The following is a 22,325-nucleotide window of genomic DNA, read 5'->3' as shown; positions in this document are numbered from 1 at the left end:
TCTAAAGTGTAGATCGTCGGGGCGCTCACTTACCATATCCTTCGCCCTGAAGAAACAGTCGGAAGGCCTCGCTTACTTTGCCCGGTTGCTCCTCCAGCACCATTCCGCAATCAGAAATCTGCGAATGCAAACGATAACGTCACTGTTTTGCTAATTATTCGTTTAATGAATAATGTCTCCTGCTTTCAACCATTTCTAGTATGTTATTTACAGGAAAGTGCGGTCGGATCAAACATAAGTGGGCGCTCAAGATCATTGAGAATTCACTTTATAGGTTTGCTAGAGCACTATCGATCGTCTCTTCGCAGAAATCTACAGGCACGAGCAATTTTTTATGCAGAGTGATTTTGAAGAATCTAGGACGAGCGTAGATACGATATATTTATCGTAATCGTGGCATAATTCTTTTGTTTGATAAGATCTTTTACATGAAAGTATCGACTGTTGCACATAAATCTTTCTTCTTGTAATTTGCACATAAAACCATGCGTTATGTGTATTAAATATAATGTCCATATTTTGTATATTCAAGTATGACCATTGAAAACGTAATATTTTACGATATATTTCATATTTTCTATTCGTGTTTAGGATTCAAGCATTGACGATATTGTATCAGGTAAACAGTAAAATTTGTAAACACAATTCATTCGATTCATGCTACGTTAACGTGAGTGTTCTTAGCTTCTAGATTTCGGTTATTAAGCTTGTTAGATCGAATCAGTTGGAATTGTATTCTAGTTTCACTAACAATGAACAATATGTGGATTGGTAAGTGGAATAAAAATTGACAGAATGCACCATAAACTTATCATTCCAAATATTTTAATCGAGTAGAATCATTACGAACATATTTTCATTAATAAAAAGAAGAAAAAAAATATGAAGATGCCTGAGAGTAATTGTCAGAGAAATTAATAGCATAAAAATGCGAATAAACAAATATTTAGATTTTAATGTTGCAATAATATATTTCATCAAATTTAATATTTTTAATCGTTGTATATTAATACTTTTTTATACAGAATTACGAGAAAAGTAGATGTATGTGAACAAAGGATACATGATGCACTTGCCCCTTTCGGAAACAAAAAATGTCATCAAAAAATAGTCCTATATCGATTCTCTGTATCTTCGATTAGTTCTAGTTTCTAGTTTCCTCGCAGATGCAAGTTGATGTCATACCTGACATGATTCCCAATGAATAAGTGACCCTGAACGACTAATTATGTTTCATCCATCTACAGCGAAAAAAACTTCTCTTTTCAACTGACTCACGTGCATTCATTCGTGTCACTAGCTCAATCCTAAGGAAAACATCAATCATCTATATTTTTAGCATAGTAGATCTCCGTCCGTAAATATGTGGACAGTTACCACCTTCAATAAAGAATTAATATACACCGTAAATTATTGCCAGACAATTTTATGTTGCTCAATTCTATTTCAACATATTTACAATAAAACAATATTTAAAAAAAATATTCAACATTTAAAAAACATTTATGGTAGAGATATTGCAAAATAAATGGAACAATGTTACTTGAGATACAATAAAGAAATTAATAGAATTTCAAGATCAGTCAAAGAAAATTCAATTGTTTTTTTTTTTTTTATTATTCCTGATGAGACATTGAATAAACTACTGATAAAATATATTTTTCAATGCGTCACGAGTTAAATTCACAAACATGTAATTCACATGTAACATTCATTAAAACATTCGTATCTTATTACTCATTTAAGCCAAGTGTCCACATACTTGCCAGCAGGAGTGTACGTAATTTAAAGCTCGTAGTTTATTCATGAAATATTTATATCTCCACTATCAGGTATGAATTGAATGCACCGAGACAATCGTTCGCTTACTTCGTTAGTTATCAATTAACGTAGCCCTAGTAATATGCACAGCAACAGCTCGGAGCTGTTTCACGTCGTTGCGAGTGCGCAGATGCTCGACGTTGAAGCGATTACTGTTGCGAGAACGCCTCGTACCTTCATCCACGAGCTGTTCGTCGGATCTAATCGTCCGTTTAACGTCACGGTGTCGTCGACATGCGGGCTAAGAGCCCCGGTGATGTTCATGACAGGTACACCGAGGGTAAGGCCTTCCTTTTTACGTATCGGATCTAATTCCCTCGTGATGTTCAGATCTGAACGGCGAACATAGCTGTCGATGAGTAGCGCTAGGTTCGTTGGGTTCACGTGACGCTCGAAGTAGTTCTTGTACACCTGAACGAGGTCGTGGTTCCTGTCCTCCGTGCCCTGGAAGGTGGAAACTCGTTAGTATTTTGCTCCTCAGAGAGGAAATACTTTTGGGACCATTAAAAATAAGAGACACTTTTGGCTGTAGAGTGTTGCTACATCTCAAGAATGATTTCTAAGTTTTGAAGCAAATTTCTAAGTCTTTCTGGGGTTATTGTCGAGTACCCAAGGTCCCTACTCTTAAATTATGCAGAGTGGGTGACCTGAATTCTGGAATCATTTACTTTCCGACATAAAACACTGAACTATCATGTGTATTGCAATACTTCTTTGGTCTACTACGTTACTACAGAACAAAATAAAAAATCTCAAGTATGACTCGCAGTTGGACAAATTAAAGGAGGCGATAGGCGAGAAGAGAATTGAATTTTGAAGAGAGGGTGACCTGAATTCTGGAATCATTTACTTTCCGACATAAAACACTGAACTATCATGTGTATTGCAACACTTCTTTGGTCTACTACGTTACTACCAAACAAAATAAAAAATCTCAAGTATGACTCGCAGTTGGACAAATTAAAGGAGGCAATAGGCGATGAGAGAATTAAATTTTGAAAAGTGGGTGATCTGAACTCTGGGAACTTTTTCTTCCCGACATAAAACACTGAATTATCACGTGTATTGCAACACTTCTTCGCTCGGTTTTAACCCGTCCCTGATCGAGGAATTCTACGAACTCGAGTATCTTCACGGTTCGACGTTTTCGAGCTACGGACCGAAGGTAAAAACGTCCCGTCAAGACCTATCATTAGTCCTGGTCGGTAAAAAGTTAAATTAGTAACAGCAGGAAGGAAAAGGGAAGGCAAGAAGAAGGGTCGCGTCGAACCGTGGGTCTTATTTGTCGACGCGAAATTGCTAATCTCTGCCGCGTCGAATGATGTTTACGCCACGAGCCACGCGATCGTCTATTTTGTTTTTTTTTTCTACGGTGTATGCAGTAACACTGTTAATAACCTACGTGTTGCATAATAAAAGGCACATAATTGCTGCTAATGCCCTAAATCCAATTTTCCAGGTTGCAGAGAAACGTACACCCCACGGCGTACGCCTTCGTCGGGACACGGTTCTCTAGTCGATAATTTATTGGCCTACGTTTCCGTGTCGACGTTGCTCAACTAACCTACCTTGGTAAAGCTTTATAGGCCATCGAGGCTGTTGCCTATTTCCTTATACGAAGCTACTTTCGAATATAAATTAAGATCAAGAACATCTTCGTATCGATTCGGAATAATGCGATGACCTGGATTAGTTCCTGCACTCGCGATTAAGGTGTGCGCGATTGGTAAAATTATTTCTTTCGATTTAAATACACATTAATTCGAAATAAAAGGAATTTTTCAGTACAAGTATGGAACTCAATGTATTAGGTGAAGAAATTAATTCTGTGCCTGGCGAGAGTGAACTTATCATTTGTTTATGAATAAAAACCAAACCTTTGATCTTTCCTCAGTTTCATTACTACAAAGGTTGAAGAATATATTATAATGGCTGTCAAGTTGAGATTTAGATTATTATGTATTTAGATCCACTGTAGATGAATCATAAGACTGACGAGTCAATGATGACTAAATTTGTCTAGTTACGCTAGATTTACAACAGTACGAGTATACAAACATGAATGCAAATATATCCTAACAACAAAATGTATATATGAAGTTCAATACATATATTGACAAATTACTCTTAAACAACTGCACCCTCTTAAATTGTGCATCTATATTAATTTGAGAATAAGATCGAAATGTTTATCAATCAAGTGTAAATATATTCTAACAACAAAATGTATATATTAAGTTCGATGCATATAACAAAAAATTACTCTTCGTTTTCAATTAAAATTTACACGTAAACCTTGAAAATAATTCATGAATTTTGACTGTGACAACTGCACCCTTTTAAATTGTGCATCTATATTAATTTGAGAATTCGATCTTCAGTCGATCTTCGAGTAAATCTTAATCTAACCTTCCAGCTAGATTCGAGCTACGTGCGTGTAGGTAAAAGATTGTCCTTACTCTGCCAAAGTGATGCCACATCAAATAGTCCAGGACACCTTGAGTCATGCCCTGCGATCTCAGGTGACGAACGTTCATCTTCTGGTAAGCCCACTCGATCCAACCTGCCTGCGTCGATACGCAGTTTATCAAGCACAGAGCATTGACTTTCTCAGGATGAGCAAGCGAGAATCTGGCTAGTATGTTAGCTCCAGCGCCGACTCCAAAACCGATTACGGACTTCAGGCCAAAGTGGCCCAAGACGAAGAGCAGCTGCTCTGCCAGTTCGTCCATGGACGGATAAACGTAACTAGAATACAGTGAATCAATTTAACACTTGTTCGTTCCTTCGTGATAATTTATCGATCGCTGATTCGAGTCGTGTCGAGCCGTGACTTACGATCGTGTCGCGTTAAAAATGAATAGCGCATCGATTCGTTTACACTCAAAAGAGACTTTGCGTCTGCTAGTAGAAGTTGAGCGCTTTTCAAATTTAGAATTATTATTCGAGAAACATCGGAAGTTAATTTGAATAGAGTTTGTTACGTTAGCAATTTTCGCGTAGCAACATTTATCGATGACTTCGACCGATGAAATTAATTTCTTCCGTGATGATACAACGGGTTTCTGTTCTCACGTGTGTGCTGGGCGGAGCGTTACAAACGTACGCTGGAATTAATTTCATAACGCGGTGGCAACTGCGCTTATCAAATTTCTCTTGTTACAAATCTCGATGGAATTTCCGTCTGTTCTATGTATATACGTTGCGTACTTGCTTTCTTTAGTAACACATGCATGCATGTATGAAATTAACTCCGCGATTTGTAACAAGTATACGACTTAATTTAATTCTAACCCTGTAAGCAGTCGAGTCTTAAATCTATTAGAATTATTGTTTAATATTAGGTTGTCCTAAAAGTTTCTTTCGTGAGTTGCATTCAATCATTTTCTGTGGCAGTGTTTATATAAATAGACAATCTAATTTCTTAGACATTGTTGATGTAACAGTAATGGAACGAAATGAATTGTACACAATTTTGTAATGTAATATAAAACATAAAATATTGTGTATGAATTAAGTATTAATAAAACGAAAGAAACTTTTGGGACAACCTAATAATTAGTCGACAAGATTATTCCATAAGCAATGGTCCCGATTGAACGATCAACAAGAACTCGAAGTATCATTAACAATACTGGCGCCAATGTATTCGAATACGTATTCGTCATGATATTTCACGGTTTTGGCACGCGAGCGAGAATGGATTCGTATGCCCGGTGCATGAAAATCTGCATTGCAGTCTAAATTATTCTGTAACACGCTGTTTAGCTACGTATGGGTCTGTCGAGGTGAACCTCGATTGTTTGAGGTCAGCTTAATCGGATGTCGTAGGTAGGCACCGTCAATCTTCTAATTCAACGACGTAAACGAACCCCAACTATTGCGTCAAGGCATTTTTACTTACCGCCTGACAGTCTACGGAAGTTAATTCAATAACGCGGTAGCATTAAATATGAAGCTAAAAGCCACAACAACAAATTTCAATCACCAAACGATTTCCATGAAACCTTTGATTGGGGGAGGATTTTTTCTGGAAATTCTAAGAGGCGTGAATTTTTAAAAAATATCAGCTTACAAGGTACCATAAGACGGAACTTTTCTATATTTACAGTTTATTCATAGGACGTTTAGTTTCTAAAATAAAAATTAAAAACTTAAAAGACCTTTTTCTTGAGATCTCGTAGTGATCTGATCCTGTTGCTGTTTTCTTAAAGAAAAAATAAACTACAGTCAGACAATTGAATTTTAAAAAGTATCACCTTACAGAGATTCATAAAACGAAACTTTGTTTATATTTGGAGTTTATTAGTGCAACGCTTAGTTTCAGAGATAAAAATTGTAGAAGACCTTTTTCCTGAAATTCAATTTTTCCAACGAACTTCTAACTTTTCATATTTTATTTTCGAAACTAAGCGTCCTATGAATAAACTGTAAATATAAAAAAGTTTCGTCTCATCATTCTCTGTAAGCTGATATTTTTTAAACATTGATTTCAATTGTTTGCTTTGGTCAGTATAAAACAACTGTTGCTGTATTAAATATCGTACGAATTTTTATGGTGTCTAGAATTTACATTAATTTTCTCATACATTCTAGATTACCCTAACCCCTTAATTTTCAAACATGAGATGGAAATGGTCCTGGCTGAACGAACCGTTCGTAATTTTGAGAACGGGTAGGAAAGGCTCGCAACGATAGCGCGCGATGCTATTTCCTGATTTCATGAGAGATTGAATATTGGAAAGGCGGATTGCGCAACGACCGATAAGATCGAATCCGTTCAAATGCAAACGGCGATAGAGGCAAAGCGCGGCAAAGAAGAATCTCCGTTAAGACGCGCGGAATTATCCATCGCAAACGCGAAAGCGGGACATCGTCGGGGCTTCGACTAATTAGAACGTTAATTGGGTCATTGATTCGCACTAATTGAATTCGCTGTCATCGAGTAGCGCGCGTGCACCATGCTCTTGAACGAAATCTGAATACACGCGTACGTATGGGATCTTTAGGTAAATCGATTTTTATTGTATACACTCGTGCGTTGGTTTAAAACCACCTAAGCAGTTTTCATGGAGAACCAAACACAACTTCAACCCACCTTCTATTCCAACGACGTATACGCATATCGACCATAATTTTCATCCGCACGATCTCATATTTACACGTATTATTTTCGAAAGTGTATATTTAGAAACACATTTATTTTTAGATTAAGTTCTATCGTGTACTTTCCATTTAAGTCATAAATGCAGCTTAGTCGTTAGGAAGATAAAACAACATGGAAGAAGTGTACTACTTTTGTTTAAACGATTCTTATACCTCGTTATGGAAATTAAAGAGCCATGTACACCTAGGACAAAAAAAAAATGTATTCTTTGCTATTCGTTTCTGAAACGTTTTATAAAAATTTGAAATTAATATTTACAGCACTGACGAAGATACAGAGCCCTAACCGAAGCATAGTAAGCATTCTGCCCTCTCGACCAATTCTCAGGTAGATTTCGTTCAGGTAGAGACTAACAGCTCCACCAACCACATCCTAAACTTCTTATTGTGTTTAGAATTAGAGACCCAGAGATCAGGTAAAAGAAACAAGAATTTGAGCGTGTATAAAACTTCAAAGGCGTTTCTCTAAGAAATATTTTTTAGCTATCAGAATTTATCCAATTAATATTTTTTAATTTACTAATATATTTTTAAATAATCAAAATTCTGATTTTATCATTTTAACAATTTAGTTGAAAAAAAATGGCATACACTGGCCTCGAACTCGTCCAGGTGTACATGCCCCCTTAACGGGAGTCCGTGTTCGACGTAATCGGCGATTAGAACCAGTTGTCTATCGAGAAATGACTTCCGTGACATTTCCTACGAAGCGTTTAATCGCACGCGCTAGGTAGAACTAATGGAAACAATTAACATTCTTTCGAAGAACAATCCTGAATGAGAAACGCAATACAATTCGTCTTAAAAGGAATTCGATATTTCTTACGTTTCGTGTCTAATTATTATTGAGTTAACGAAGAATTTTATTATACGAAACACTTGTTGACCAAAGGAAAAGAAAATGAATTTTGAATAAAAAGTGTACTCACTCCTCAGGTAGCGTCGGTGCACCCTCCTCTTGACCAGGTGCGTTAACATGATAAACGCAGAAGTTTTCAAGTAAAACTCGCATATCGATGTAATTGAAGAATGCCTGGAAGCTCGATATATCTGGGAACAGTCATTAATATTTCTTTTAAATGTACAATGTACATAATACAGTATAATTAACAGTTCACTTCTTTTTTATTTATTTATTTATTGCCGCATCAGCTTGTAAGCTATTAGCGACCACTGTTAATTCATGTTCAACATTTCTATACATATGTGAGTCATAACATAATTAAAATAAATGCGAAATGATTTACGGTCAGAATAACTAATTCTTACATCTAACGATAATTATAAATACTACTTAGCATTAACACATTAAACGCCACGTCACCCACATATGGGTGACGGAGCTTTTTACCAAAGAACTTCAACAAATAATTTAAAGGACTAACTATTGATGAAAGCAGGTCTGGATAGTATTCGTTAATTTTGATGAGAATTAAAAAATAAGTAATACGACAAATATTATATTCAATAGGTTTCTAATTGTCTCGAGACGAAATTTTTGTTCTGTGGTGACTTCCATGCGAATGAGCGTGGCAGTCATCGTGTTAAGCGTATGCATGTTTATCATAGAAGGTGTGGTGCCTAATTAAAAGTTTGTCTTTGACCAAATTATCAGGAAAATTTCACTTCAAATTAATGGAGTTTGAAAAACGTGTGGAACTGATGAATTCAAGATAATTACTCACAGTTAAGGCCTAAGTCGTGATAAGTGAGAATGGCAGGTTTCGCTCTGTTTCCTTGTACACCCACCAGCAAAGTTCCTTTGTCGGTCTCCACCCTCTCTTCTCGCACGGAATTATCATCTCTCGACAAATATCTTAGCGCAGGAAATTGGAGTTGAATATTTTTCAACTCGATGTCGTCCATACTATCTGAAGGCATCGTGCTGTGCATGGAAAGAAATTTTTTAGTAACTCGATTTCCGGTTAAACCAGTCGTCGCGCCCTTCTCTCGTGTGCAAACAAATTATGAAAGTTCCAAGGATGAAAATATCGTTGTTTTGCTAAACTACTCTGATCTTCCCTATATTTACTTCTTTTTAAACACGTATTTTAATTTTAATTTTTAATTAGTAGAATAGCCATTGCTGTCAGCATCCTATGATACTATGTATATTCTATGAAAAGGGGTCAGCTTGCCTCAGGACAGGCAATAAAAAAAAAATTGAAATCGACCAGAAAATTGGATATTATTTTTAATGATATCCCCGTAAAAAGAGTTCACTCTGGGTAAATTTACGTCAAATCGATGCACGCCATTTCCTCGCAGCTGTGCATAATTTACCAGGGAAGTTTAATATCCTTTTACGAGAACATTTTTTTTTTTTTTTTTTTAATTTTCGAGGAATGAGGTATACGCATCTATATTTAGAGTGTGAAATGCACGATACAGAAGTACGTGTTTGTTTCACTTTCCAATCATTGCATACAACGAAATAGTGTTCTATTAATAGAAACGAACGAAAGTAATTTAATTATGTACGAATGCACTGGATTTCTAACTTTGAAGAAAGTGAAGTTTGACGGTGAAAAGAATCGCCGAAGCGGAAGGCGTCGCTCTCCGCGTATTTTCTTTTCATTCGGACTACAAGCGAAGTATCATCAAATATTCGCTACATCAACAGCGGAATATAAAATGTGCCAAGCCCGTGCTTTCAGCGAGTTTGAATAGATGGTGTTGCAGATTCCCCCTTTCCTTTAAAGTGTCGTGCAAATATTTCCCGAATAAGTTTTCTGTTTTTCCCAGCACTCGTGGTATTTATTAAAGCCACATTTCCATTTGAGCATGGCGTACCTTTTAATTAGAGTTACAGCCTCGCGAGAGATCGTGTGCTGTATAATCATGTCATTTTTCGAAATTCTGCTAATTAAAACGTCGAGTGCGTAGAACTTGGGAAGCCGTGTGTCAAGTGGCAACCTTCGTAATCTATCTGACACTCGTTATAAGTCTCTGAAGTATGTTCTTAATTTGTGGTAAATTTCTAAAACCACTGATTAATATTTAAGAAATTGTTGCGGGTCATGAAAATACATTTAAATGAACATGTTATGTATGGCCAAAATTTATGAAGAAAATAAGAACTAAATACATTTCCTTTCTAGTAAAGGTATTTCAAGATTAGAAGTAGAATTATGTTTTAAAAGAAGCAAGAATAAAATTGAACAGGCTATATCACTAGCACGAGTAACTTATCAATTTGTAAGTTCATCAGAAACTTTAAATTGTGTTTACCGTGTAAGTTTTGTCGTTTCACGGATCTAAAACGTGTTCGAGCTTCCAACTATCCTACTCAAGAACGGCAATATGTAAACATTATAGTTAACTATAGTATGAAGGAGCATGGTTCATCCCTTAGGAAAGCTTTGAGTTTTTGTTTACGGTCCTCTGTAAAATTCAAAAAGTTTGTCATAACTATATTTGTACTTCGTCAAAAATAATTTATGTAATGTCGATGTATACAAGTTTTAGAAAAATATTATAAATTCTTCTGAAAAGGAATTGTTTCGTTAACAATTTTTTTTTCAGTATGAATTTTAGATAAAGTTATCAGTGGATTCCAGTCATTCATAATACGGAAATAATACATATCTAAAGTTGGTATGTCATCGAACGCCTTTAAAGCATCTCTTACCAAGTTTCGAACAAATAATCGAATGTCATTCAACAACAAGTCGAATGTTTGATCCCAGTTATATAATTCATTACACTGTAAATAATTTTCTAAACCAACAATCAAAACGTTTGACATATCTATCCAAAAAAATTAATGTAGCGTCAATGTATAGTAATTTCATAAAAATATAATAAATTCTCTCGTAAGAACACCTTTTCCCAACACTTTCTCGTGCTTCTAACCAGTGCGAGTAACATCCAACGTTATCAATTCCAGCGTTATGGATTTCCCATTCCTTAGTAACAAGGAAAAAATACCTATCGATGAACGGAAAGTTTGATGCGTGATCGAACGCCTTCGAACCATCTCCCACCAAGTTTCTAGCGAGTAATTACCAACAGGTCGATCGTTTGAACCTGCTGCGTCTTCGAAGTCGCCAGCTCGCGCGCGAAAGGGTGTAGCTGGCTGCGCTTGGCCACGGAAGGCGTAGGAAATTTGCATGTAACCCGCTGAAACGTTTAGTGTCTGCATGTAGGCACAGTTGCGCACTTTATTACAGAGGTGGACGTGCAGTGAGCTTTTTATGGTATCGATCCTGAAGACCACGCCCTTGCCGAGCCGCGGCGTGGTCGGGCGGATCGTGTATATTTCTGTAAGGTGGCTCGTGTCACCGAGTCCGTGCGCCACGTGCTTTCATTCTGATTTGTGTGAGCAATTTTCCTTTGACGGCTGCACTCTTATTCAGCTGCAGATACGTTCGAGGGGAAAACGACGTTCTTCTTCATTAAAGCTCCCGTAACATTCAGAAGTGTATTACACGTCCCGGTGAAACGACCGTTTAACACCTGCCTCGAACGCGCAACCCTTGATTGTGTAAGACGCTCGACGGCATTTTTGCATTTATTAAACTCGCTGCGAATAATTTAATCGACCTAACGCCGCGATACCTTTATCTCGTGCTTTTACTGAGATAGAATGGGAATTTATCTGTGGGCTGATTGCAGTCCGTGACAACCGAGTTACGCATGCTTTTCTTGCGAGTGGCAGGTGCAATTGCTTTTATATTTTGCTTGTTTATTTATTAAACTCGTTGCGAATAATGTAATCGAACTAATGGCGCGATATGTTTATTTTATCCTCCATCTGAGAGCGAATGGATGTTTGTTGCTATCTCAATTTACATGTATACGTAAGATAGCACGCACACCAGAGTTTTAGTCCAATGCAATCATATATTTCATCTATAACGATGTATTATGTATAATATATCATTATATTTAGTCTGTCATTATTTATTCTATATTATATATAATATATGATATAAAATCATATAAACATTAATATAAATATAAATATATACACTGTATGTAGGTACAGTATAATATATCATTAAATTTAGTAGTGTATATTTATTTTAGTATGTATTAATTGCAATTATATATTTAGTCTGTAATTACTTATTCTATATTTTATACATATATTACAATTATATCTAATATATTAAATATACCAATTCATTTAATACATACTTAACTAAATATTGTAATACTAAATATAACAATATACAATATTATATATGCGTTTAATAATGTAATAATAATATATCATTAAATTAAACTAAAACTAAGGTATTTGCTACATTATTATCGCAGCCTGGTACATCATGTTCAGATTTCAGAAACGTACAGTCAATGTCCCCGTAATGTGGATGTTTATAAGGCAATCACCGTTCGCAGTCAACGTGACTAGGAATTCTCCCACGATGAGCCAATTTGCATAATAATATGCACCAATCCATAGAAATTATTTCGCATTTTCATTCCAAGCGTTTTCTTAATCTACCACCCTGGGATGCCAGCTCAAATGTTTCGCCGTTCGTTACGGAAATGATGATTGCAAGTAAATGGAAGGATTCCAGGTGATTAATGGCAATTGTGTTAATTGTCCATGCGCCACTTCTACCGTGCTACCCCCGCGTCTAATGCCCCGAGAACCTACTTCGACCTGTATTCCTCAGGATTTACGAGGCGACCTAATTTAGTTTACTTGGAGAAAATGTCAGGAACTCAGGCTGACCTGTTTTCTATATGCCGACGCTTCCGCGAGTTCGAGGGAGATAAAGGAACGCTCCCTTTGGAGAAATATCAGCGAAAATACCATCCCCCTCCGATCTCCTAAAGAAGTTACTTTCTTCATTGGATTCCCAGGTGTATCCCTGGCCTTTTGTTGAAAATTTCTTTTCCTTGTTTTGCCATTCAGAAAATCAACGTCGCGTAAATTGATTTCCCAATATCGCTTCCCGCGTTTCCTCCCCCCCCCCCCGCAGGTTCACCCTTTTGTGGGATTCGAGTGAGAGCGACTTTAAATAAAGAAATTCAATTAATACCGTCCGTTTATTTCTTCGCATTAGCGTTTGCCGTTCGAAGCCCCCGTTGTTGGGAAATAAATTAATTTAGTTTTCCGTATTTAAACGTACCTTCCAATGGGGTTACTCGTCTCGTTCGTTCACGTGTTTTGTAGAACGGCAGGCTTCAAGGAGGTATTAAATGAAATTCTTTTCTTTAAAATGCAGACATTCGCTGAATCACTCTGGAAACTATTTCATTAAACCCATGCTCGCGATTTATGGCCTCGGTCGGGCGGCGTCAGGTTGCCTTTACTTGAAAATCGATACGTTATTCGGATGACTTTATTACAAACGTGCTCGTAAAACAAACGTTGCTGGCGAATTGTAATAGTAAAGGGTAAAACGGACTTTATTTCATGTGATTTGAAATATTCAAAAGAAATATTCATCAGGGTTCGATGATATTTTACGATTATCTACATGTTGCTACATTGAATATAAAGGCCTTAAACAGTAAGAAGACTAACGAATACAAAAATTTATCAAAGAGTCAAATTGTTACAGCTACTCTGTAAACTTAATTTAAATTTAAATTACGTTTATCTCTGTTTTGATTGCCTAAGCCTAACGTTGGGGCCTCTGCTTGCGTTCTGTCCTTCTTAATAAACTGTAATATTAATTTATTAGGTCGTCCCATAAATTCATGCCACTTATTCTTTTGCTACTCAAATTAATATATGAAACATACCCATAAGTGTTCTAAGAAAAGGTAATCTCTCTCATTTTACAATATTTTCCCAACTTTCTGCCACAGTTATTATACAGTCACTATAAAATTTCTGTAACTTTTTTATTAAATATTGATTCAGTCTGCAGCACGAACTTATGGGACGACCCAATATAATCTCACACATATCAACAAATTCTAGTTCTACAAATATACTGTTAACAACATGTGAAGCGAATAAATCTCTTTTTTTGACATTTAAAACTTTCGATAACAAACAATTTTTATTTTCAACCTAGTAAAAACGAGCGCTCTCCTAAAATTCCAAACGCCCATCATATAATTTTTACGAAAACGATTTTTCAAGGGTAAAAGTATCTAGCCAAACAAAGATAAAGTCTGAGATAGATATATCACAGTCTGTTGTTGACTCTGATAGTAAACCCGTGAACGATAGTAAACTTGAGTCATTTTACAATCGCTATCATATATCCGTGGTAACGTACACCATGATTGCGACGAGTGCATAAAACCTACCACGAAACTAAGTACAGAAGGACGGCGCGAAATTTCACGATCAGCGTAGCACGCGAATCGAATTTACCCTCTCTTATTGACGTACTTTTGTGACATCCGTAAATGCGAGTAAATGCGCGGACATGTGTTTGCCGTGCAAACATTTATTTCCATTTACGGATATACAAATGTTTGGCAAGTTATCGATTCGATAATGCTAGTCAGCCTTTCTCAAATCCCTTCGCCCACTGAGCCATTCCAAGTTCCTTTCTTCCACGCCTGTAGCTTCTACTTTTGAATCTGGAACCCGATCAAAGCTCAGGATAATTTGTAGTACGATAATTGGAGAAGGGAAATTACGATAACAGAGAAATCGAACCATTCACAAAAATTAATTGGCCATTTATTTCTACTTATGGGTCGTAGAGCCAAATGAAGCTTTGAAGAAGATTCCATTTCATGTTCTTTATCGTATCTTCATTAAATGTTGCCTAATTATGTTTGACTTTCCGGCAGTTGATTGATTTATTGCTGTAATATCGGCGACAAAAGGACAGCATCCGCACAAAATGTATAATAAATAGGCAGTTATTGTTTGAAATAGATTTAAGAGCTATGTTCACTATGCCAGTGCTTCCCAATCTTGAAATAATCATCGTTTTATATATTCACCTAGTACACTCGATTACAGATTTAAAAGAATATTCCAAAATAAAGAGCTGAGATACATTAACAAATAATAGCTTGAGCAAAATTATCATCCTTTAATTTTTATACATACGATCTCGTTATGAATATTATTTCTGTTACGTTCGAAAAATGCTTTAAATTGAAAAATTCATAGTTACTATTGACAAAAACTTTATTCTTCGCAATATTTCCAAGTGATGGAAGCTTCATGGATCCAAGGATCAAATTTCCGTTCTAATACTTGAAATAGAATTTTCTGTTGAAAACTTTTGACTCGTGCGATTACACCAGTGTACTATGGCACTCCTGTTGAGAAGCACTGCACTATACTGGACGTTCATAAACTACATATTCGTAGCGGTCGATTGATGCCATGAGTCACAGCAAACGCACCGACCAATCAACGCCTCGACCATTCGGATCCATACACGATCCGACCGACTCGGAGCGAAAGGTTTAACGATCTCGTTTTTATGAATCGATTAATTATGTTTCATACAGCGTGAACGCGATATTAAATTTTATACTCTCTCAATACCCTTCTGGTATTACTAATCCGAATAATCTTAATAGTACAATCTGCATTATCGTTCGTTACTGTGTTACAGGAAGCATAAAATGTAAGGTTTAATTTTCTGCTTATCTTCTTTTCGTTCTTCTTCTCATTACTGCCTGAAACGAAATAGTTGCGCGGTTTGTAATATTTCTTTCGTTCCGGAGCGTCTTGCAAGTTTTCCATTTTTCACGGAAAGCAATTTCCGTTGTCGAGAAAAATACAAACAGCGTTATTAAATGTATTTATTCTTTCCTCGTTCCTCGAACGGGCAAAATAATCGGTTTAAATGTGGTTTCTGGGTTCAAACGTGCTTCACGTTTTTGCTTCTCATTCGTTAAAATAATATAATGATCTCTTCACTTCTCCAACTCCCTCGTTTGCTGGTTAAAAATAGAACGTTGCTTAGAGTGGTTCGAATGTACTGAGTTTACTTCATTGAATTTCCAAGCACAGTAAATCTGACTGCGCGTGGTTTCCCGTATCTTTTAGTACGTCACGCTATCGTTTCCGGTTGGAGTCCGGCCGTGTTCCTGTACGTACAATGGAGACAGTGACGATAGCGCATTGTTTTAACGTGTTCGAGACTTCTGGTCTTCAACTTTTATCGTTAAAAGTATCTTACGTCTGACTATCAAGAGGATACATGCAGTTGACGTAGAATTTAAGAATTCTTCTTCGAGATTTAAGTACATATAGAAATTCAAAACAAAGCATAATTTTACAATACAAGTATTGAACATGATGTTGAAGATACAAATGGAGTAGATACAACAAATCTTCAGGAATGTTTTTTTTTTTCGATATCAAACAAATTATTCTGTGGAAAAATATTAACAACTGAATGGACAAAGGAATTTAAAAAAATTTTTTAACTTTGCTTTGCTTTAACAAAAATTTTTAAATTTTGTCTATGACAACTCTGTCCTCTTAAACTCTATTCATAACGAATGATTGTCTCGCCGAAGAGACTATACGTAGAAAATTAGTATTACCGAAGTAGTCGTCATTTGTGTCATTGAATTATGTAAATTAGCTTCATGTCGGACGCGTAATTGGATAAGTCAAGGTTATTACGATAGGAACTAAAATAAAAGCCTTTCGAGTGCTTCGCAGAATATGCTAAATGTCGCTGAAATTAATTCAATTTTTTTTTTCCTCAGTAATGTACGTTTGTTAAAAAAGTTGTACAGTCAAAGGCACATTGAAGATTGACTATTCAAAGATTCGACGATTGCTGTTGTACCCCTTTTACGGGACAAAGATGTAGGCAAGCTAATATTGATTATGCAAATCCCGATGGTTTGCTCCTTCACTTTGTTCCGACACTTGAAGGCTTTGTTGCTTCTCCGACTGGTCAAGTGTCACCAGTAAGAAGAGATATCTGGAACCGCGAGGATGTTTTCAGTAGAGTTACAGAATCGAGAGATGGGGGCTGCAATGAACCTGAATCGACGAAAGATGTAATACAGAAGCTTGAAAGTGTAAAATAATAACAATATTACTACTGTTTGTCAGACTTTTTACGAGCAATATTAATTATAAAGTTTAACATTTCGACCACTTTGGTTTCGAGTATAATTTTCACTTCCAAAAAAATCATGGATTACCTAAAGATGACTCAAAACCATTTGAAATGTAATATTTTATAATAAATAACACTCCTGCAAGACTGACTATGATTTATTAAAGATCTAATTATGATTTTATAAAAGCTCTCGTATCACAATGACGTGCTACCTTCTAAAACATATTTCCACTTTAAAGGTGTTCGCGAATTAGACAAAAATAATGAATAGACGCGATATCGCTGAAAAGCAGGATTTAATTTGCGTAGCCGAAATGAGTTCACGGTAGAAAAACGGGAGGCAGACTTTTCGGGCGTGCTCGTGAAAGGAGTTTAAGCCGAGCTTTAAGCCTGGGCGCAAATTAATCGCAGCTACTGAATGCGGAGCGCAATCGTAGGTTTTAAAAGTTGATTTAAACTTGAGGCAAGATAAACGCCAACGCGTGCTCGAAACCAGGTTGACCAAAATAGATATCGCGTTCGTTAACACTGCACACGACCCGAATCGTTGGTAATGATGCTTTACGCAAATGAATACGTATTAATTACAGGTGTCCCATTCGTTCTGACGAATTTGATAAATATTAGCATACGTCAAATGTTGCACTACTCGATGCACGGAGGCGTGTTTGAACGAGTAGTACAATCGAAAGAATGATGATTCTTCGTGTAAAAATGAATTGAACATTTGCATCGAAATTGTTTATTCCACTCGCATTTTCACGCCAGTTTTAGGCAGCTTTTATTAGTATTAAAATGCGACCTGTATGGTTCGCTTCATGAATTATTTATTAAAATAAAAATCTTTTTTACAACGCGATGGAGAGAGATAACATTTATATTACACACTTCATCGTTTCATATATTCATTTAGTACATTCGACTACAGATTTCAAAGAATATTCTAAAATAAAGAGCTGATACGTAAACAAATAATAGCTCATTACGAATATTGTTTTTGTTACGTTCGAAAAATGCTTTAAATTACAATTCCTAAACTAAAGCCTTAAAACGTTATTATTTTACATTTTTCATAGTTACTATCGATAAAAACTTTATTCTTTGCAATATTTCCGAGTAACAGAAACTTCATGGATCCAAAATGCGACCTCCGTGGTTTCTTCTATGAATTATTTATTATATCCATGTAACTTCTATCGTCAATGATTGAAGGTAAAAATTCGAATGAAATGAAAAATACATGGAGCGTACAACCTCGCATAAATTATAAATAGGTTATACGCAGAGCTTCCGTAACCGCCCGTCGTTCTTAATAAAGAAAAGAAAATAGTGGCTTCGTTAAAAAAGAACGATTTCACGTACGGTGGCTAGAAGCCGAGGTAACCGCTGCGGAAAACACTCGATATCCCCGTCATTCGATATCTCGTTCGTACCCTTTTTACCGATCGATTAACCGAGGTGCACACAGCAGTACATTTTTTTCTTATCGTCGGTGAGTTCACGAACGACGCAAAGATCTATGGTAAGACGAGGCTGCCGGGGATAGATCGATTTACGTGTTTTCTTTCTGGAGTCCAGCTTTCCTTCGAAACAAGAGAGGCGAACGAGCTCCGTCCATAAATCTACGCTGAATGCAGAGTACGTTTCGCTGAAGCTATTTCATCCAGAGTAAAACAAATACTAAATTCTTCGTCTAACAATAACATATCGGGCCGATCACATACGCATGTCAATAAAAGATGCATTTCCATGTGGACGTCGGAGAGCTGCTTGTCGTCTATTCATTCCCCATGCATTAACTGCAATCGCAACAACAATGTTACCTTTCATTTTTCCACCGATGCTTGGACGAGCCGCTGAGAGGACTTTGTTCTAGTTTTCAACTATTCCTGGGGTACCTGTCTATGTTCATGCGTACTTGCTAATTATGAAACGTCGGCTAGTGAGGTCCGGTTGCTCGCGAAATGCGCAACACCGGTGTTGCATGTGAAGGTGGGCGAAATTTTGTTTTGTAATGTTTCTACTTGTTTTTATTCAGTTGGCGGGTACGATCCTCGTGATATTAGATTTTTTTTTAAGTAGAAACTTTATTATCAAAAGGAAATAATGCTCTATTGTCATTATTAAGTTTAATTGATTTCTATCCGTCTATTGTCTTTACAGTTACTTTAGTACGCTATTACAAAAAGTTAAATTTTATTTTTTTTTTTAAGTAGAAACCATACAAACATATCCAAAGAAAAATAATATCCCCCTGGCATTATTAAGTTCAATCGATTTCTATTATTAACATTTAGTGTATTCACAGTTACTTTAGTATACTACTGCAAAAAGTACAGTGAACACTTATTCGATACTCACTCGTATGACACTGGTTTTGGAATAATAATTAAGAGTTGTTTGTTTTGCACTGTTTAACCAACACTTTGGAATATGACAAAGTCTGGAGCATATAAGTCGATAGCTGTTATTGTAAAATTAATTGACAGTTGCACGACGAAAGTTCGTTAGTAAAACACTTTCGAAGCCGCTGTGCTTGGCGCTTTTATGTCCTCTGGTGAATCAGTGTACAAATTGATCTTTAGCAAATAAGTTAGTCGATTGTTATCCCCAGAGTGTTTGTCTGAGTTGACAAATAGTGTGCAATCGTAGATATACATTTGTGCTATCGAGTCCACGTAAATATTTGTTTTCGAATTTGTAAAAGCAGATTGTTTAGAATGATTGGAAAAGTACTTATTACAAAGTGCGAGACTTGGACTGCACTTTTCTCTGTAGGCTTTCATTATGCATTATTTCACTGTTTCGATACTCCATCTTGTCAACTTATTATATATAAGTTATTACGCTTTCAATGGTCGTACTTTCATGCCTCTATATTCAGAACGAGGAGAATACTCAATTCATATAAAAGCTGCATGGATCCATTTAAAAATTTTGCCAAGTTACAGCGATTTAAATTATAATATGCAATTAAATTTCGGGAAAAGGGAGTTAAAGGGAAAAGGGAAACTAAATATCGGACGAATAAATAGTAAATATAAAGAAAACTTCATCTTGTCTATTCTATAAGGTGATATTTTTCAAACATTGTTTTAACGAATTTGCGCGGGAAGCTTAGGTCGGCACCTCCTGAAAACCTCGATTTCTTTCATCGAAATTCCGGGCGGACCTTTAGATTTTTCCAATGCTTCGACCGTATCGATGGTATCTCGAGGCAAGCGGTGGTTGCATTGTTTTCGTCGAATTGGAAATTGAGCCAAAGCCCGGGATCAAGCGATTCAGATGGGCCTGGCGTGCAGCCAAGTGACGTGAAAACGAATTTTCAGAGAAAGTAGAACAAAATGACGTACGCGACCGTGACGTTACGAGGAACTGTTATATTTTACTGTCCTGCGGACGCAATTTATCATAGGGTATCTCTGACGTAACTGCCTTCCAGAAACGAACGAAGATCATTCGTGCCTTAATTAATGACTCCTTTTAATTTCGAACTGAATGGGATCTATAACTCTGTCTTTACGAAGATTAATTTCAAATTTGAAGTAAAAGGACGTAAAATGCCGAAGAGAACGTTCGAAATCCATTGGACGCAAATATAAATATATTGCAATTGAAGAGTAATTAATTTTCCTAGAACTGATCAATCTACTGGAAACTGATCAAAAAGAATAACTGCACAAGTGATGTCTTATGTACTAGAATCAATCTAAAATCGAATTTAGGAACACTGGCTTGGTTTGGAACATTCACTCTCAGAATAGAAAAATTAACAATTTGACTTATATTCGGATCGACGTTCTTCTCAGACGCTTTGACTCGATTAACAACGTTAACTGGGGGAATTAACTCTTTTTCCCATCCACGATGCTATTTTAGTCGGTCTGTGGCGTTACCAACTATCACAAGCTTGTGACACAAATACCACGTTAATCGATATCCTCCAGTTCTCCATTCCTTTCCTTGGCAGTGCAGAAACGCGACCCTTCTCCGCGAGCGAATACTTTCAAAACGAATGAAACGATGTCGTCGAACAATCGTCCATCAGCACCTTCTAACGGCGGCTATTAATCTTAATCTCCTTGTTAATTGCTTTACCACGTGAATCGATTAGAAGGGAGTTCCGTTATTTCGATTGGAAGTAGGGCGCCAGTCTGTCTGTCTAACCGATTCCGGTGTCAGGGAAAAAGCGGAAGACAAGTTACGCGATTAACCCCTTCCGGACCTGACGGTGACACATTCGTCCTCTATATTTTATTGTCAGCGATCTTTTTATGCATGAAACGTTTCTTCATGTTTGTGTTAAAACTTTCTTGTAAATTATTGTACAAGGTACATTTAAAATCGATGAAAAATTGTTTAGAAATGAATTGTAAAATAACAAGAATTCTAGGTCTGGAAGGATCAAGGCGTGATGAAAAGTCTACAAATAATTAAAGATTCATTGAATCATGATCCTAGAAAAGCTAGAAATAATTAAACATGCTTCGGGTCATTTGTGATTTTAGAATGAGTACAAATAATTAAAAATGCTTTGGGTCATGTGTGACCCTACAAACCCTACAAATATTAAAAATACTTTGGGTCATGTGTGACCCTAGAAACCCTACAAATAAATAAAAATGCTTCGAGTCATGTGTGACCCTAGAAATTTTTGAAATAATTAAAAATGCTTTGAGTCATTTGTTATCTTAGAAACCCTACAAATAAATAAAAATGCTTCGAGTCATGTGTGATCCTAGAAATCCTACAAATAATTAAAAATGCTTCGGATCATATGTGACCCTAGAAACTCAACAAATAATTAAGAATACTTTGAATCATGTGTGGCCCTAGAAATCCACGAAATAATAAAAACTGCCTCGAATCATTCAAAACCCCAGAAGAAAAGACGCCCTGACGAAAACTGACATCGACGCATCGCTGATCACTCCGTAAACCATGCCAACGACGAAATCATCGCAAATTTGAATTAACCGCAACAGAGTACGCGAAGCCTGTCCTCGTAAAACACGTTAGGACTGCGATAGAATCGACGTTGATGCTGAGTTCAACGTGGACTCGTTTGCGTCGTGCATTGTTGCGATTCGACGGATACAAGTGCAATTCCCGCGGTTTAATTATGTGGGAACAATGACGACGCGGCCAGAGAGTTTGAAATTTAATGTCATACCGCGCATCAGAGCTGCTGCCTGGCCGCTTTATATCGCGCACGTGAGCAAAATGTTCGAGACAGTTACGTAATGGAGACTTCATTAAAATCGTCGCGCCGAGAACTGCGTCCAACTTCGTTTAATCCCACTTCGTTCGGTTCCGACGAATTCTATTATTTCAAACGAGAACTTCGGACAAAGTCGCCGAATA

The 22,325-nt window shown here is 36.6% G+C and overlaps 1 protein-coding gene across 6 annotated transcripts in view; it reads right to left on the bottom strand.

The window, feature by feature from the left end:
• LOC128876506 (protein NDRG3) overlaps positions 1-22,325 on the bottom strand; it is a 46,711-nt gene that overhangs the window by 5,440 nt on the left and 18,946 nt on the right. For all 6 annotated transcript variants that reach the window (XR_008457056.1, XM_054122935.1, XM_054122951.1 and 3 more), the window contains 5 exons: positions 8,673-8,872; positions 7,917-8,037; positions 4,281-4,569; positions 1,996-2,265; positions 34-118 (listed from right to left, as the gene is read on the bottom strand). Coding sequence is in view for 5 of the 6 variants with exons in the window: in XM_054122935.1 (XP_053978910.1) it covers positions 34-118; positions 1,996-2,265; positions 4,281-4,569; positions 7,917-8,037; positions 8,673-8,872 (965 nt within the window). In the remaining variant the exon portion in view is untranslated. The remainder of the gene's footprint in view (positions 1-33; positions 119-1,995; positions 2,266-4,280; positions 4,570-7,916; positions 8,038-8,672; positions 8,873-22,325) is intronic.

The sequence above is a fragment of the Hylaeus volcanicus genome, chromosome 1, assembly GCF_026283585.1.
Source record: "Hylaeus volcanicus isolate JK05 chromosome 1, UHH_iyHylVolc1.0_haploid, whole genome shotgun sequence".
In the NCBI taxonomy this organism is placed as follows: domain Eukaryota; kingdom Metazoa; phylum Arthropoda; class Insecta; order Hymenoptera; family Colletidae; genus Hylaeus; species Hylaeus volcanicus.
Note: the sequence above shows the minus strand (reverse complement) of the source record. Positions and strands in the feature narration are given on the sequence as shown.